Source organism: Stegostoma tigrinum, chromosome 14 (assembly GCF_030684315.1).
Source record: "Stegostoma tigrinum isolate sSteTig4 chromosome 14, sSteTig4.hap1, whole genome shotgun sequence".
NCBI classification, from domain to species: domain Eukaryota; kingdom Metazoa; phylum Chordata; class Chondrichthyes; order Orectolobiformes; family Stegostomatidae; genus Stegostoma; species Stegostoma tigrinum.
The window spans coordinates 462,349-478,591 of record NC_081367.1 but is presented as its reverse complement, the minus strand read 5'-3'; the positions used below and the strand labels follow the sequence as shown (position 1 = coordinate 478,591).

General features: G+C 42.0%; 1 protein-coding gene across 3 annotated transcripts in view; it reads left to right on the top strand.

The window, feature by feature from the left end:
* LOC125457700 (solute carrier organic anion transporter family member 2A1-like) overlaps positions 1 to 15,145 on the top strand; it is a 129,673-nt gene extending 114,528 nt beyond the window's left edge. For all 3 annotated transcript variants that reach the window (XM_059650933.1, XM_048542268.2, XM_048542269.2), the window contains 4 exons: positions 2,926 to 3,095; positions 7,998 to 8,062; positions 8,480 to 8,603; positions 13,773 to 15,145. In XM_059650933.1, the coding sequence (XP_059506916.1) occupies positions 2,926 to 3,095; positions 7,998 to 8,062; positions 8,480 to 8,603; positions 13,773 to 13,911 (498 nt within the window). In that variant the 3' untranslated portion in view covers positions 13,912 to 15,145. The remainder of the gene's footprint in view (positions 1 to 2,925; positions 3,096 to 7,997; positions 8,063 to 8,479; positions 8,604 to 13,772) is intronic.
* Positions 15,146 to 16,243: the final 1,098 nt, after the last annotated feature.

The following is a 16,243-nucleotide window of genomic DNA, read 5'->3' as shown; positions in this document are numbered from 1 at the left end:
GGAGACTGGCGTATAAGTTCTCTTACTCAATTTGGGTTTCATGGGATTCTTTTGCTGTGTTGAATCCACACACTGGAAGCAACTGTAATGGCTTGCCAGCATGAATCCCAAAGAAAATTTTAATCGAACCTTTGCTTTGTTTTGGGTTTTTTCTTTGGGCTGACCTACAGTCCCTCTGTTTTGGATATGTCCTGATTGAAACGATGCAATTGCCATTACTCAAATGGTGTTCCCAAGCTTAGTTGGCCTGGTGAGGGTGCCCACTTTCATCGGAATACCCTGAAACACTTATGGCCCACTTGCTGCATTTTCCAATGATAATGTCAGTCATAGTGCCTGTTTGAAGCCCAGTTGGGCTTCAGCTATCAGTCATTTGTACATTGTTACGTCATTAATCCCACATACCAAAAAGTCTCTCAGCATCTCATTTAGGGTTAAATCAAAATCACAAGCCTCTGCTAGTCATCTTAACCCAGTCAAAAATCCCAGTACAGATTCCCCTCGTTCTTGAATTGCTGAGTAAAACTGATAGCATTTCAGAATTAGAGGAGGTTTGAGGTCATAATAGGCCTTCACTAAATCTTGAAGGTCTTCATATCTCGTGCCTCAGGGAAAGTTAGGCTCATAATTGCAGGTGCACAAGCTGTCAGGAGGATTACTCGTTGCTGTTTGTCTGCTCTAATGTCATTTGACTGGGAAAAATAATACATTCTTTCCACATACTGTGCCTAGGCTTCAATGGTAGAATTGAACAAGCCAAGCTTCTTAAATAACAACATGATGCCGGAAATGCTTATCCCCAACTCGAAGACAACTGTCGCAAGCAAATTTCTTCAGAAGTGTGCTTTTCTCTTGTCGCCATTGAAATAATTCCCTTAGGCCAAGTAACCTTTCCTTTTATATATGGAGAGTCCTCGACACTGAGCCATCTCTCAGGCCATCACCACATTAGCAGACCCAATCAGAGAACTCATATTCTGTGAGGTCTACCGGGCTGACCTCCTCACAATCACTCCAGCAGCTGGACATACTTCTTGAACACACGGTCACCAGGGGCTTTGGAAGAATCCATGACTTCCCACATAGTGCAGGGAAGATGTATCATGGGTCTGAGATCTACTGCCGTGACTACTGTTTAAATTCTGCTTCTTAGTTACTCCCTTTAAAGGATAACAACTGCGCTTGTCCAAACACTCCTATTACAGCCAGAAGTCTCTAACTTATTTTGTCTAAGTTAGTTGATTAGAGCAAAAGAATCACCATCTTTGATCATATACTTGGCCATCTGATATCATACCACCTTGTTGAAGCATAACTTTACCCCTGTTTTCTGCTTTTTGACAAGATGAGACTCTGCTTTCTTCCATGAGTTTCTTCTTGCATGCATGAGATAACCTTAAGAAAATGGTATATAGTCCAGGTATTCTTCACAAGAACAAAGGCTCTTTTACTACTTCTACTTTACTACTAAGTGGCATCCAAATTGAATATTACAATGAATAATGCTTTCTAACTGAAGTTTTACAATTACATTTCTGCCCCACTCTATGTAGACAGAATTCCAAGTCCTTACACATAACTATATAATTCAGTCATTTTCAGACTAACACATTATTCAATTATCTCATTCCATATTTGCATCTCAAATTGTTAACATGTATTTCTTGTTCCAGGAAACTTATACTGCTTATTTCTCCCCAAATCAGCCTTTCCTATTGCTCCTACTATCTAATTGCCCATACTAACTATTTTCCCCTTCAGTTGTAAGTCATTTTGTGTGATACTTTATTTTAAAATACAATGATCAAGCACCTTGGAGCATTTTCTTACATGTCAGCAATACAAGTGGACTGGCCATGCTAAATTCACCAAAGTGTCCAGGGATGTGCAGGTTAGATAGATTGGCTATGGGAAATGCACAGTTACGACGTAAAGACGGGGTGGGGGCGGGTGGTTTTAGGTTTTCAGTTCCCTGTGTCTTTCATCTCATATTCTTCCTTTCTCTCATTTATGGTTACTATCTCATACCAAGGTTCCAATGCATTCTCAAAGGGGCATTTCTTAAAGCCACTTACTTGGGAACTCAGCTACTTTCACTTTGTAGCTGATGCACCTCAATAAACCAAGTGAACTATTCGACACCAGTCAATCAGGCATAATGAAACCCGTGATAAAATTTCCATCAAAAGTGTACAAGAGATTCTAATGAGGTAATTCATGTAATGGGAATTACAACAGTGTGCTCCTGGAACTTTAGTCAGTTATTACCACAATAGCATACATGATTCAACAATTGTTAAATATTATGCAATTAATATGTAGCAAAGAATCCCAGGTGAAAGCAGTATAACACACCATGTCTGCACAATGATGTTTTAGTTACTAACGTGTTCAGCCCGAGCATTAATAAAACAAAATGAACCTGCACTCATACTGTCCAATTGATACTCCGGAATTCTTGACCAATACTTCAGTGTATGATGATTCATAAAATCCCTACAATGTAGAAATAGGCCATTCAACTCATTGAGTCCACACTAACTCTTAGAAGATCATCCCACCCAGACCCACATTCCCTCCTTCCCCTGTAACCCTGCATTTCCCATCGCAAATCTACCTGACCCGCATATCCCTGGATGCTATGTTGAATTTAACATGGCCAGTCCACTTGACCCGCACATGGGGAGGAAACCCATGCAGACATGGGGAGAACATGAAAACTCCAAACAGACAGTTGCCTGAGGGTGGAATTGAACTAGGGTTTCTGGTGCTGTGAGGCAGCAGTGCTAACCACTGAGCCACTGTGCTACCTGATTATTATTTAACAAGTGAATCCTATATGTGTGTAGGGGAACTATGAAAGTTACTTTGTCTTTACATATAAATGTTTATCTCACACCAGTGCCCTACTTCCTTTCAACATAGACTCACTTGAATTGTAGCTGCATTCAGACACCCAACAACGAGGACTATGCTCACCCTGGACACTGCAATGTCAACTGCACCCACTTGCTTCTTTCAATGGTTGTTAGCATCGCTTTAATTGGATTGATAGCTTCGCTCACCCACAATCCTCTCTACATGACAGTGCTCCGGTAAGTATTTGGAATGCATGACCATGTGTCCCTTTGATTTAAGGATAGGGGTTTGTATATAATTTCTTGGACCAAGCTTTGACTCATCAATCCTCTCAGCGGCTCCTTTGAGTGAGTTGTCTGATTACACTTCTATGATGTACCTTCGGACATTTTACTTATTGATAACACAATAATAAATGCAACTTGTTGCTTTCCCAGTAATCTGTAAGACCAGAAGACAGAGCGGCAGATAGTACTTCTAACCCATCAAGTCTGTTCCACCACTTAATTAGGTCATGCCTGATCTGATAATCCTAAATTATACTTTCCTGCCTGTTCCCCATAATCCTCGATTCCTTTACTGATTACAAATCTGTCTCTCAGCCTTCAAATTTGCTTAACAACCTAGCCTCTGCAGATTCACTCCACAAGACAATTCACAAGAAATTCCTTCCCATTTATGTCTCAAATGTACAACCCTTAACATCATGAAAGCCACTCTCCTCTTCATGGACTCCATCTGCACTTCTGGTTGCCACAGAAAGGCTGCTAACATCATCAAAGTCCCCTCCCAACCCGGTAATAATCTCTTCCAACCTCTTCCATCAAGCAGAAGATACAGAAGCTTGAGCACACATACCAACAAGTTCAAGGACAGCGTTTCCCCAGCTGTTATTAGACTGTTGAATGCGCCTCTCTAATTTCATATCTAATGTTGATCTTGCTTTTGTGCTCCTCCTATTTGAGAGAGTCTGGGGAGCTTATTGTTTCATTCTGGAAAACTTGAGAAAATTCTAGGTGCGTTCCTGCATTTGGAGAAGAATCGCTGGCAGGGTTATTGCAATGCTTCTGGTTTCCATGTTCTTAGGACAGCAAGGATCAATTAAATAGAAGCGTACATTGCATACACACATTCAATAGGTGTTTTCAATGCAAAATGATTTAACAAATAAATTTATCTGCACATTTAGATGAAACATCTTTTCTAACTAATCTGAAAACATAGAACATTACAGCACATACAGGCTCTTCGGCCCTCGATGTTGTGCCGACCTGTCATACTGACCTGAAGTACATCTAACCTGCACTATTTCATGTACGTCCATATGCTTATCCAGTGACGACTTAAATGTACCTAAAGTTGGTGAATCTATTACCGTTGCAGGCAAAGCGTTCCATTCCCTTAGTACCCTCTGAGTAAAGAAACCACCTCTGACATCTGTCCTACATCTTTCACCCCTCAATTTAAAGCTATGCCCCCTTGTGCTTTCCGTCACCATCCTATGAAAAAGGCTCTCCCTATCCATCCTGTCTAACGCTCTGATTGTTTTATATGTCTCAATTAAGTCACCTCACAACCTTCTTCTCTCTAATGAAAAAACACTCTCAAGTCCCTCAGCCTTTCCTAAGACCTTCCCTCCATACCAGGCAACATCCTAGTAAATCTCCTCTGCACCCTTTCCAAAGCTTCCACATCCTTGTTATAATGTAGTGACCAGAACTGTACGCAATACTCCAAGTGCGGCTGCACCAGTTTTGTACAGCTGCAGCATAACCTCTTGGTTCTGGAACTCGATCCCTCTATTAATAAAAGCTAAAACACTGTATGCCTTCTTAACAGCCCTGTCAACGTGGGTAGCAACTTTTAAGGATCTGTGTACATGGACACCGAGATCTCTCTTCTCATCTACACTACCAAGAATCTTAACATTAGCCCAGTACTTTGCCTTCTGGTTACTCCTACCAAAGTGCATCACCTCACACTTGTCTGCATTAAACTCCATTTTCCACCTCTCAGCCCAGCTCTGCAGCTTATCTATGTCTCTGTGCAACCTACAGCATCCTTCGTCACTATCCACAACTCCACTGACCTTAGTGTCGTCTGCAAATTTACTAACCCATCCTTCTACGCCCACATCCAGGTCATTTATAAAAATGACAAACAGCAGTGGACCCAACACCGACCCTTGTGGTACACCACTAGTAACTGGTCTCCAGGATGAACATTTCCCATCAACTACCGCCCTCTGTCTTCTTTCAGAAAGCCAATTTCCGATCCAAACTGCTATGTCTCCCACCATCCCATTCCTCCGCATTTTGTACAATAGCCTACTGTGGGGAACCTAATCGAACACCTTGCTGAAATCCATATACACCACATCAATTGGTTTACTCTCATCAACCTGTTTGGTCACCTTCTCAAAGAACTCAATAAGTTTTGTGAGGCACGACCTTCCCTTCACAAAACCGTGGTGACTATCCCTAATCAATTTATTCTTTTCTCGATGATTACAAATCCGATCCCTTATAACCTTTTCCAACACTTTACCAACAACTGAAGTAAGGCTCACTGGTCTATAATTACCAGGGTTGTCTCTATTCCCCTTCTTGAACAGGGGAACCACATTTGCTACCCTCCAGTCATCTGGCACTATTCCTGTAGACAATGACGAATTAAAGATCAATGTCGAAGGCTCGGCAATCTCCTCCCTGGCTTCCCAGAGGATCCTAGGATAAATTCTATCCGGCCCAGGGGACTTATCTATCTTCACCCACTGTAGGATTTCTAATACCTCTTCCTTGTGAACCTCAGTCCCACCTAGTCTAGTAGCCTGTATCTCAGTATTCTCCTCGACAACATTGTCGTTTTCTAAAGTGAACACTGTTGAAAAATATTCATTTTGTGCTTCCCCTATCTCCTCTGACTCCACACACAACTTCCCACTACTATCCTTGATTGGCCCAAATCTTACACTCGTCATTCTTTTATTCCTTAAATACCTATAGAAAGCCTTGGGGTTTACCCTGATCCTATCCACCAACAACTTCTCATGTCTCCTCCTGGCTCTTCTGAGCTCCTCTTTAGGTCTTTCCTGGCTACCTCGTAGCCCTCAAGCGCCCTAACTGAGCTTTCACATCTCATCGTAACATAAGCCTTCTTCTTCCTCTTGATCAGAGATTCCACCTCCTTTGTAAACCACGGCTCCCACGGTCTACAGCTTCCTCCCTGCCAGACAGGTACATACTTATCTAGGACACACAGGAGCTTCTCCTTGAATAAGCTCCACATTTCTAATGTGCCCATCCCCTGCAGTTTCCTTCCCCATCCTATGCTCCCTAAATCTTGCCTAATCTCATCGAAATTGCCTTTCCCCCAGCTATAACTCTTGCCCAGTGGTATACACCTATCCTTTTCCATCACTAAAGTAAACATAACAGAATTGTGATCACTATCACCAAAGTGCTCACCTACTTCCAAATCTAACACCTGGCCGGGCTCATTACCCAGTACCAAATCTAATGTGGCTTTGCCCCTTGTTGGCCTATCTACATAATGTGTCAGGAAGCCCTCCTGCACACACTGGACAAAAACTGACCCATCTATCGTACTCAAACTATAGTGTTCCCAGTCAATATTTGGAAAGTCCCCCATGACAACTACCCTGTCTCTCTCACTCCTATCGAGAATCATCTTTGCTATCCTTTCCTCTACATCTCTGGAACTATTCCGAGGCCAATAGAAAATTCCCAACAGGGTGACCTCTCCTTTCCTGTTTCTAACCTCTGCCCATACTACCTCAGTTGACGAGTCCCCAAACATCCTTTCTGCAAATGTAATACTGTCCTTGACCAACAATGCCACACCTTCCCTGCTTTTACCATCTTCTCTGTTCTTTCTGAAACATCTAAACCCCGGAACCTGCAACAACCGTTCCTGTCCCTGCTCTATCCATGTGTCCAAAATGGCCACAACATCGAAGTCCCGGGTACTAACCCATGCTGCTAGTTCACCCACCTTATTCCGGACGCTCCTGGCGTCGAAGTAGACACACTTCAAACCAACTTCTTGCTTGCCAGTGCCATCTTGTGTCCCTGAAACTTTAGTTCGGACCTCCCTACTCTCAACCTTTTCTATACTTGAACTAAAATTTTGGTTCCCATCCCCCTGCTGGATTAGTTTAAACCCACCCGAATAGCCTTGGCGAATTTCTCTCCCCCCCCAGGATATCGGTACCCCTCTGGTTCAAGACCATCTTGCTTGTAGAGGTGCCACCTACCCCAGAAAGAGCCCCAATTATTCAAGAATCCAAAACCCTCCCTCCTGCACCATTCCTGTAGCCACATGTTCAATTCCTCTCACTCCCTCTTCCTCGCCTCACTAGCATGTGGCACGGGTAACAAACCAGAGACAACAACTCTGTTTGTCCTAGCTCTCAGCTTCCATCCTAGCTCCCTGAATTTCTGCCTTAAATCCCCATCTCTCTTCCTACCTATGTGGTTGGTGCCAATGTGGACCACGACTTGGGGCTGTTCCCCCTCCCCCTTAAGGATCCCAAAAATACAATCAGAGACATCACGCACCCTGGCCCCTGGGAGGCAACACACCAACCGTGAGTCTCTCTCGTCCCCACAGAACCTCTTATCTGTCCCCCTAACTATGGAGTCCCCAATGACTACTGCTCTGCTCCTCTTCCCCCTTCCCTTCTGAGCAGCAGGGACAGACTCTGTGCCAGAGACCTGTGCCCCACTACTTTCCCCAGGCAAGGCGCCCCCACCCCCCCCCCCCAACAGTATCCAAAACGGTATACTTATTGTTGAGGGGAATGGCCACAGGGGATCCCTGCACTGCCTGCAGGTTCCCTTTCTGCCCCCTGACCGTAACCCATCTGCCTTTTAACAAGAAACGAATCAATCTTATAGACCAAATCTTAATGCAGAAAAAATATTTCATTTGCCTTAATGGGAAATGTGACAGAGGAATATATTCCACTGAATGTGGGGGGTATATGAAAAGTGAATAGAACCGTGGACACAATGCCGCCATTGCTTAGACTGATCTTTACTTCAAGGAGGATGGCCATGCTGTGTGTGCTCATATGATCAAAGTTACAGTATTCTTGATGTCTTCTTTTTCCACAGAGTGGTGAGACAAGAAGAAAAATCATTTGCAATTGGGATTCAGTTTCTGATAATGAGGCTATTTGGTGAGTACAAGTCAGTGAGGAATAGACTATTGAGAAATGCATTCCAATCTGAGGCTGGATCAGATGCCCATCCTCTTCCATTTGAAAGAATATTGACTTATAATCTGTCACTGCTAAGAGGCCTGGCTTCACTTTCAAGAATTTGCATTCTCATTGATGAGGGGAACAACATAATATGTTGCTGGTTCTCAAAGACTTTTTGTTTAAATTTGGCACAGAAACAAGTGTGGTAGTAGATTACAAAATTGGCCATTTCAGTTTTACCATTGGGACCAGGTTTGGAATATAAGTCAACATGGGTTTGACATCAGTGGCTGTTTGCAATAGTTACTCCATTAAAACAAGGGAGGAGGGCGGGGGGAAGAGAGGGGATTTTTACAATGTGCTTTTCACAATGTGCTTTTCATCTTCTCGCAGCATGGTTACCAGCTCCTGCTCTGTTTGGTGCTGTCATAGATTCAACTTGCATTGGGTGGAATAAGACATGCACTGGAAAGAGTGCAGCATGTGCTTACTATGATAACGCTTTATTGAGGAATAGGTATGTTGTCATTCTACCATAAGTTTGAACAATTACCTCAATATTTCTTTTAGAAAATGTGGTTATTACAATTTTGCACCTAAGTATGGACAGTACTTTATTCCTTTTCATGAGGATGATTTAATACTGGCATGATAAAACTAAGGAGACCAAATTCTCCAAATAATTTCTCATTTGCTCCATATACTGGTACGTGCAGTGCTAATCATATTCAATCAATACTGAGACCAACTGCAGTGTGTAGCATTCACTAGCTACACTGAGACCAAAGAACAGTATTCTGTTCAGAACAGAATCCACTAATTTGTGCCATCTGCAAACTTACTAATCAGACCAACATTTTCATCCAAATCATTTATATGTATTAAAAACAGACGTCCATCACTGATCCTTGCAGAAGATAATTCTGGTTACAGACCTCCAGCATGGTAAAAACACCGTTCCACAACTACCATCTGTAGCCAAATCAATTTGTGTCCAATTTGCCTAATCACTGTGGATTCCCTGTGACTTAATCTTCTGGATCAGCCTACAATGAGGGAGCTTGTCAAACATTTTGGTAAAGTATATGTAATGACCATCCACATCTTTACCCAAATCTTCAATCACTTCCTCAAAAAACTTCAATCATATCTGTGAGACAAGACCTCTCCTGCATAAAGCCATGCTGATCATCCCTAATAAGTCTAATCTTTTCCAAATGCAAGTAAATCCTTTCCTTTCAACTCTTCTCCAAAAATTTCCCTGCTGGAATTATTCTTGTTTACCTTAGGTTTTCTGGGACTTGACCTGTGGCTAAAGAGGATACAAAGATCTCTGTCAAGGCACCAGCAATCTCCTCCCTTCAGTCCTTCGGTATCCTGGTATAGATCCTAACAGATCCTAGGGACTTATCTACCTTTAATGTTTTTCAAGACACTCAACACTTCCTCTTTGTGATGGTGACATGCCCCAGACCATCAACAAACCCCTCTTTAACCTCACTATTACCATTGTCCTTCTCCTTGGTGAATACCAATGTGAAGTACTCGTTAAAAATTTCACCTACTTTCTCTAGGTCAACGCAAGAAAATTTCCTCCTCTGTCACAGGTCATACATCACAGAAAAATACCTTTAGGTCTAATTCATCCATGCCCACAAAATTTCCCAAACTTAATTAGTTGCACTTGCCTGCATTTGGCCTATATCCCTCCAAACTTTTTGTATTCATGTACCCGCCAAAATATATTTTAAATGTTGTAAGTGTGCCTGCATCTACCACTTTATATTCCAAAGTATCCACCCTCTCTTATAACTCAGACCCTCCAGCCCCAGCAACATCCTGGTAAATCTTTTCTGAAAGGTCTCCAATTTGATGATATACTTCCTACACCAGGGTGACCAAAACTGTATACAGTACTCCAAAGTGGCTTCACCAATGTCCTGTACAACTGCAAAATGACATCCCAACTCTTATAGTCAAAGGTCTGAGCAATGAAGGCAAGTGTGCTAAATGCCTTCTTAACCACCCAGTCGACGTGATATAAATTTCGAAGAAGTATGGACCCTAGGTCTCTTTGTTCTACAGTATTACCCGGGGCACTACCATTAATTGTATAAGCCCTACCATTGTTTGTTTTACCAAAATGCAATACCTCACATTTAACCAAATTAAACCCATCTGCCAGTCCTCAGCCCATTCAACCAATTGATCAAGATCACTGATTGTCATGTTGCACATACTTTGATTCCTTTTAATATAATACCCCTCTGTACTTGCATTCCGTGCTCTGCCGTTGACCTTCCCACTAGTGTTTCTATGAATGTTCTTTCATTCTGGAATCCGTTGTTCTCATTCAACCTAAAATGTTTCAAAGAATAATGCAAACCCGTTAACATGCTCAAGCTGATAATTTACAATCTCAGAGAATCTTCATGAATCAATAGCTTTCATGAGAGTCAGTTTCTTATGTCTGATAAGATTATCTGTCAAATTTTCCAAACTGTCGGGATTCAGATTTTAATACTGTCATCTGTTGATCAAAAGTCTCCCTCCCCCGAGCTGATGTTGAACCAAAAAAAAACTCATACACTAACATAGTGTTCAAAGTGTGTCTTCACAGCTTTCAAATTCTCTCCTGTTTGCTTTATTGCTTTTCAGTAGGATCTACAATGCAATACAGCATTCTTCCTCCAACACTAATAGCATTCTAATGCTATTCTAATTTAGCTTTATTTAATTATAGTATACATTTATAGTAAGGAAGCTTGTCCATGCTGCCAAGTTTTCACAATTAATCAATTCCTATTTGATCCATAGCCTTCCGTACCTATCCCAACCATGTACTTATCCAAATGTTTCTTAAGTAACAAAATTGTACTGGTCTTTACTGCTCCATTTGGCAGTTCTTTCCTGATACTCACCACCCTCAGTGCAAAAAAAATTGCCTGTCCAAAACCATCTCTCCCCACTCACCTAAACCTATGCCTTCTAATTTTAGACTCCCCTACCATGGGGAAAAGCTGTTTGCCAGCTACCTTATCTATGTCTCTCATGATTTGATAGACTCCTATAAGGTCATTCCTCAATTTCCTATGTTCCAGGGAAAAGAGTTCATAAGAAATAGGGGTAGAATTATGCCTTTAGGCCCATCGAGTCTGCACTGCCCCCCATTTCCTGCTTTCTCCCCATAACCCTTCAACCCATTAACAATTTAAAATCTGTCTAATTCTTCCTTGATTTTACTCACTGTCCCAGTATCCGCTGCATTTTGGGGTAGTGAATTCCCAGATTCACACCCCTTTGAGACAGGTAGTTTCTCCTCAATTCTTTTTTAGATTTGCTCCTATAATCCTAAGACTATGACCTTCACATTTAGAATACCCCACAAGAGGAAGCATACACTCCATGTCTATTTTAATCCATATCTTTTATCATCTTGAATACCTCAATTTGATCTCCCCTCATTCTTCAAAATTCCAAAAAGTATAGGCCTACAATTTCTCTTCAAACAACAAATGCCTCATTCCTGGGATCAATCTAATGAACCTCCTCTGAACTGCCTCCAATGCCACCATATCCTCCTTCATATAAGGGGACCAAAACTGTGTGCATTACTTCAGATGCGAACTCGCCAATGCTTTGTGTAGTTGCAACAATACTTCCTTACCTTTGTGTTCTATTCCTTTAGCTATAAAAGTCAACATTCCATTCATTTTCTTTAGTTTCTGCTGTACCTACATGCTAGCTTGCTGTGACTCATTGAAGAGGACACACCGATCCGTCTGCACTGGAGCATCCCAAAATCTATCCCCATTTAGATAGTAGGTTGCCTTCCCATTTTCCAATCAAAATGCATGACCTCACACTAATCCATGTTAAACTCCATTTATCACATTTTGGCCCATTCTCCTAGCCCATCTATACTCCTCATTGCAATTTACCATCCCGCCTATTTTTGTGTTGTCCACAAACTTGGCTATAGGGCCTTCTATCCCTGTATCCAAGTCATTAATATAGATTGTAAGTAGCTGGGGTGCAAAGACTGGCACCCTTCACTTGTTATTTCTTGCCATCCAGAAAACCAACTTATTCATCCCGACTGTCTGACTCCTGACCCTCAGCCAGTCACCTAATAAATTATCCCGAATCCAGCGTTGTGAATTAACCTTTTGTGCAGCACCATATCCAGAAATATTTCATCTACACAATTCCTCCTATCCACTTTGCTTGTTACATCTCCGAAGAACTGTAGCAAATTACAGAAACATGATTTTCTCTTCATAAAACCATGCTGACTCTGATAGTGTTTTGACTTTACAAATATCCTGATTTTGCTTCCTTGATAATTGATTCTAACACTTTAGGCACATTATATTAACATTTTACCAATCCACTGGACTTTCCCATGTGTAGGGAATTTTGGAATATGCGACCAATGGATCCAATATCTCTGTGGCCACTTCCTTTAATACCCTAGGATGTTCAGGCCTATGGGACTTGGCTGCCCTCAATCTTAATAGTTTGCTGCGTACCTTTTCCCTATAGATGTTGATTGTTCTAAATTATATAAATTATATTTATATTTGTATTTAAATGTATATTTTAAAAGTTATACAACTGTTTCATTGTATTACCACTAAGAATGGAAAATATTCCAATTTATAGACTTGTAAACTCATAGAATCCCTAAAATGTGGAAGCAGGCCATTTGGCCCATCAAGTCCACACCAACACTCCAAAAAGAATTCCACATACACCATACCCCTGCATTTCCCACCATAGACACTCTGGGCAATTTAACATGTCCAGTCCACCTATTTGCACATCTTTGGACTATGGGAGGAAACCCAAGCAGACACGGGGAGAATGTGCAAACTCCACACAAGACAGTTGCACAACATTGGAATCAAACACAGGAATTTTGTTTTTATGTTAAGTTGCAGTGGGCCAAATGGTCTAATTCTGCTTCTGTTTTCTATGTTTTCTATATTTCACATCATCTTTCATGTCCACAGCAGCAGGGAGTTGAAAATGCACAGCCATTTTGACTTACATAGACAATTACATTCACCCCGATAGTCTGTTCTTACACATCTCTCTCAAACTAACTCTAAATTTAACGCGGATTTCCTGTTTTTGGAAGTGTGTATTGGACTTCAGGGTCTGTACTATTTCACTTTTCTTTAGTGTGAGCTTGAACTCCATTTACACAAAACCTTCTCAGTTTTACTGATTCACTCCACAAAAAATCACTCCTCCTATGGTTACCCCATGTTAGTCCTTTATACTTACGTGTGAACAAACTGGGTATTAAATATCTAAAATTGAATGGAATTTGGAAAGCAGTCTACAGCTGTTTGGGTGCAGATTGGAAGATTGCAAGCCGAGGCTCAATAGCATCTTCATTGGTGTTGGGTATAATTATACAAGTGCAACTGCGCACGTGCAATTTCCCTGATAATTGAGTGTACAAATTTGAAGTGATCAATGGTTGCCATGGAAATATAACAGAAACGTAAGAACAGAGAGAAATTTGTTGTAAAATGCAAACATAACATCAATCATATGTTGCAGTTATTCTAACAATCCTGTAGTTGGTATTGTCCCATTTTGAGTTTCCTTTGTTCTCCTATGAAGATAGATTATGTACAAATGGCATTCGATTAACTATTTTAATGTTCTGCAGGTATTTGGGTCTACAACTCGGTTATAATACCCTTGGAACATTGCTCTTACTGATTGCTGGTTGGAAAGCAAAGAAATTCGGTGCACGTAAAATTGCTGTACAGAACACAAGGTCCTCCAGTGGATTTAATGGGAACTGACATGATTGACCAACCTACAAATTATTTTGTTTCTGTACCTGAATCATTTACGTAACAGAACTTTGATTTTCTACTGTTGATTTTTTCAGAGTTACAATCATTACACATATTTGACAGGTAGAAAAATTTGAGCAATGTGAAGAGCCCTTAATAACAACAACTTGCATTTATTCAGCACCTTTAATGCAGTTAAACAATAGACAATAGGTGCAGGAATAGGCCATTCGACCCTTCATGCCAGCACCACCAACATCCCAAGACAGGGACGATACAAAGTAAAATTAACATCAAACCACAGAAGGAAATATTCAATCAAAGCCTTTGCTCAAAGAACATGACTGAGCATCTTAAAGGAGAGACAGAGAGACAAGAAAGAGACAGATGAGAGACAGACAGAGAAAGAGAGACAGATGGACAAACAGTGCCAGAGACAGATGAGAGAGACAGATGGGAGAAAGACAGGGAGATGAGAGTGAGAGATACAAGTGAGACAGATAAGAGTGAGAGACCGACAGAGAGATGGGAAAGAGACAGACAGACAGATGAGAGAGAGACAGATGACAGTGAGAGACAGACAGACAAGAGAAATGGACAGGCGACCAAGAGAAACACAAAGAAAAACCAGTTAGAGAGACATAGTAAAACACACACAAACACACAGAGTTGAAGAGATGGAGAGGCTTGGGGAGCAAGTTCTAGTGTTCATCGTGTCTGTTGAAAACACAACTGCTGATTCTGGGGAGATAAATGGTCAAGCAGGAGGCAGCAGGCAGAAACTGTTAATTTTTGAAAATATTACAATGCTGCAGGAGTTTATATGAATAATGAGGACCGAGGCCGTGGTTTGAAACAAGAACAGAAACTTTGCTGGAGCAGAAGTTTAAGTCATTGTTATGATGCAGGGATAGCAAGCCAAACAAAATCAACCTCAGCGTCAGAGATAATGGGAACTGCAGATGCTGGAGAATTCCAAGATAACAAAATGTGAGGCTGGATGAACACAGCTGGCCAAGCAGCATCTCAGGAGCACAAAAGCTGACGTTTCGGGCCTAGACCCTTCATCAGAGAGGGGGATGGGGAGAGGGAACTGGAATAAATAGGGAGAGAGGGGGAGGCGGACCGAAGATGGAGAGTGAAGAAGATAGGTGGAGAGAGTATAGTTGGGGAGGTAGGGAGGGGATAGGTCAGTCCAGGGAAGACGGACAGGTCAAGGAGGTGGGATGAGGTTAGTAGGTAGATGGGGGTGCGGCTTGGGGTGGGAGGAAGGGATGGGTGAGAGGAAGAACCGGTTAGGGAGGCAGAGACAGGTTGGACTGGTTTTGGGATGCAGTGGGTGGGGGGGAAGAGCTGGGCTGGTTGTGTGGTGCAGTGGGGGGAGGGGACGAACTGGGCTGGTTTAGGGATGCAGTAGGGGAAGGGGAGATTTTGAAACTGGTGAAGTCCACATTGATACCATATGGTTGCAGGGTTCCCAGGCGGAATATGAGTTGCTGTTCCTACAACCTTCGGGTGGTATCATTGTGGCAGTGCAGGAGGCCCATGATGGACATGTCATCTAGAGAATGGGAGGGGGAGTGGAAATGGTTTGCGACTGGGAGGTGCAGTTGTTTGTTGCGAACTGAGCGGAGGTGTTCTGCAAAGCGGTCCCCAAGCCTCCGCTTGGTTTCCCCAATGTAGAGGAAGCCGCACCGAGTACAGTGGATGCAGTATACCACATTGGCAGATGTGCAGGTGAACCTCTGCTTAATGTGGAATGTCATCTTGGGGCCTGGGATAGGGGTGAGGGAGGAGGTGTGGGGGCAAGTGTAGCATTTCCTGCGGTTGCAGGGGAAGGTGCCGGGTGTGGTGGGGTTGGAGGGCAGTGTGGAGCGAACAAGGGAGTCACGGAGAGAGTGGTCTCTCCGGAAAGCTCAGTGTCACTGGATTCGTGACACAGTGAAGTTTAAACATTCAATGAGTCTCAAATTGCCTAACTGTTCCTAACCAGACTTTGAGTAACAGATCTTGGACACCATGTTTATAACTCAAACAAAATTGAACAAGATGTTAATAATGTAACTTCAGCAGAACTTAGAAAAACTAGGTAGTGTTATTAATATAGATGATCTTTGATCATAACTCACACAGACAAATCGGCATAGTTAAGGGATAAACTTACAAAGAAAATAAAAGAATTATAATCTACCAGTTCAATAAATCATTTCAAATGATGGATACCAGGCCCTCATGAAATCATAATCAAGTAGAATTGTATTTGCTTGAATTACTAAGTTACCAGCAAACTTCAAGAAATATTCCTCCACTTCATACAGGCTGCGATTCTTTTCTCAGA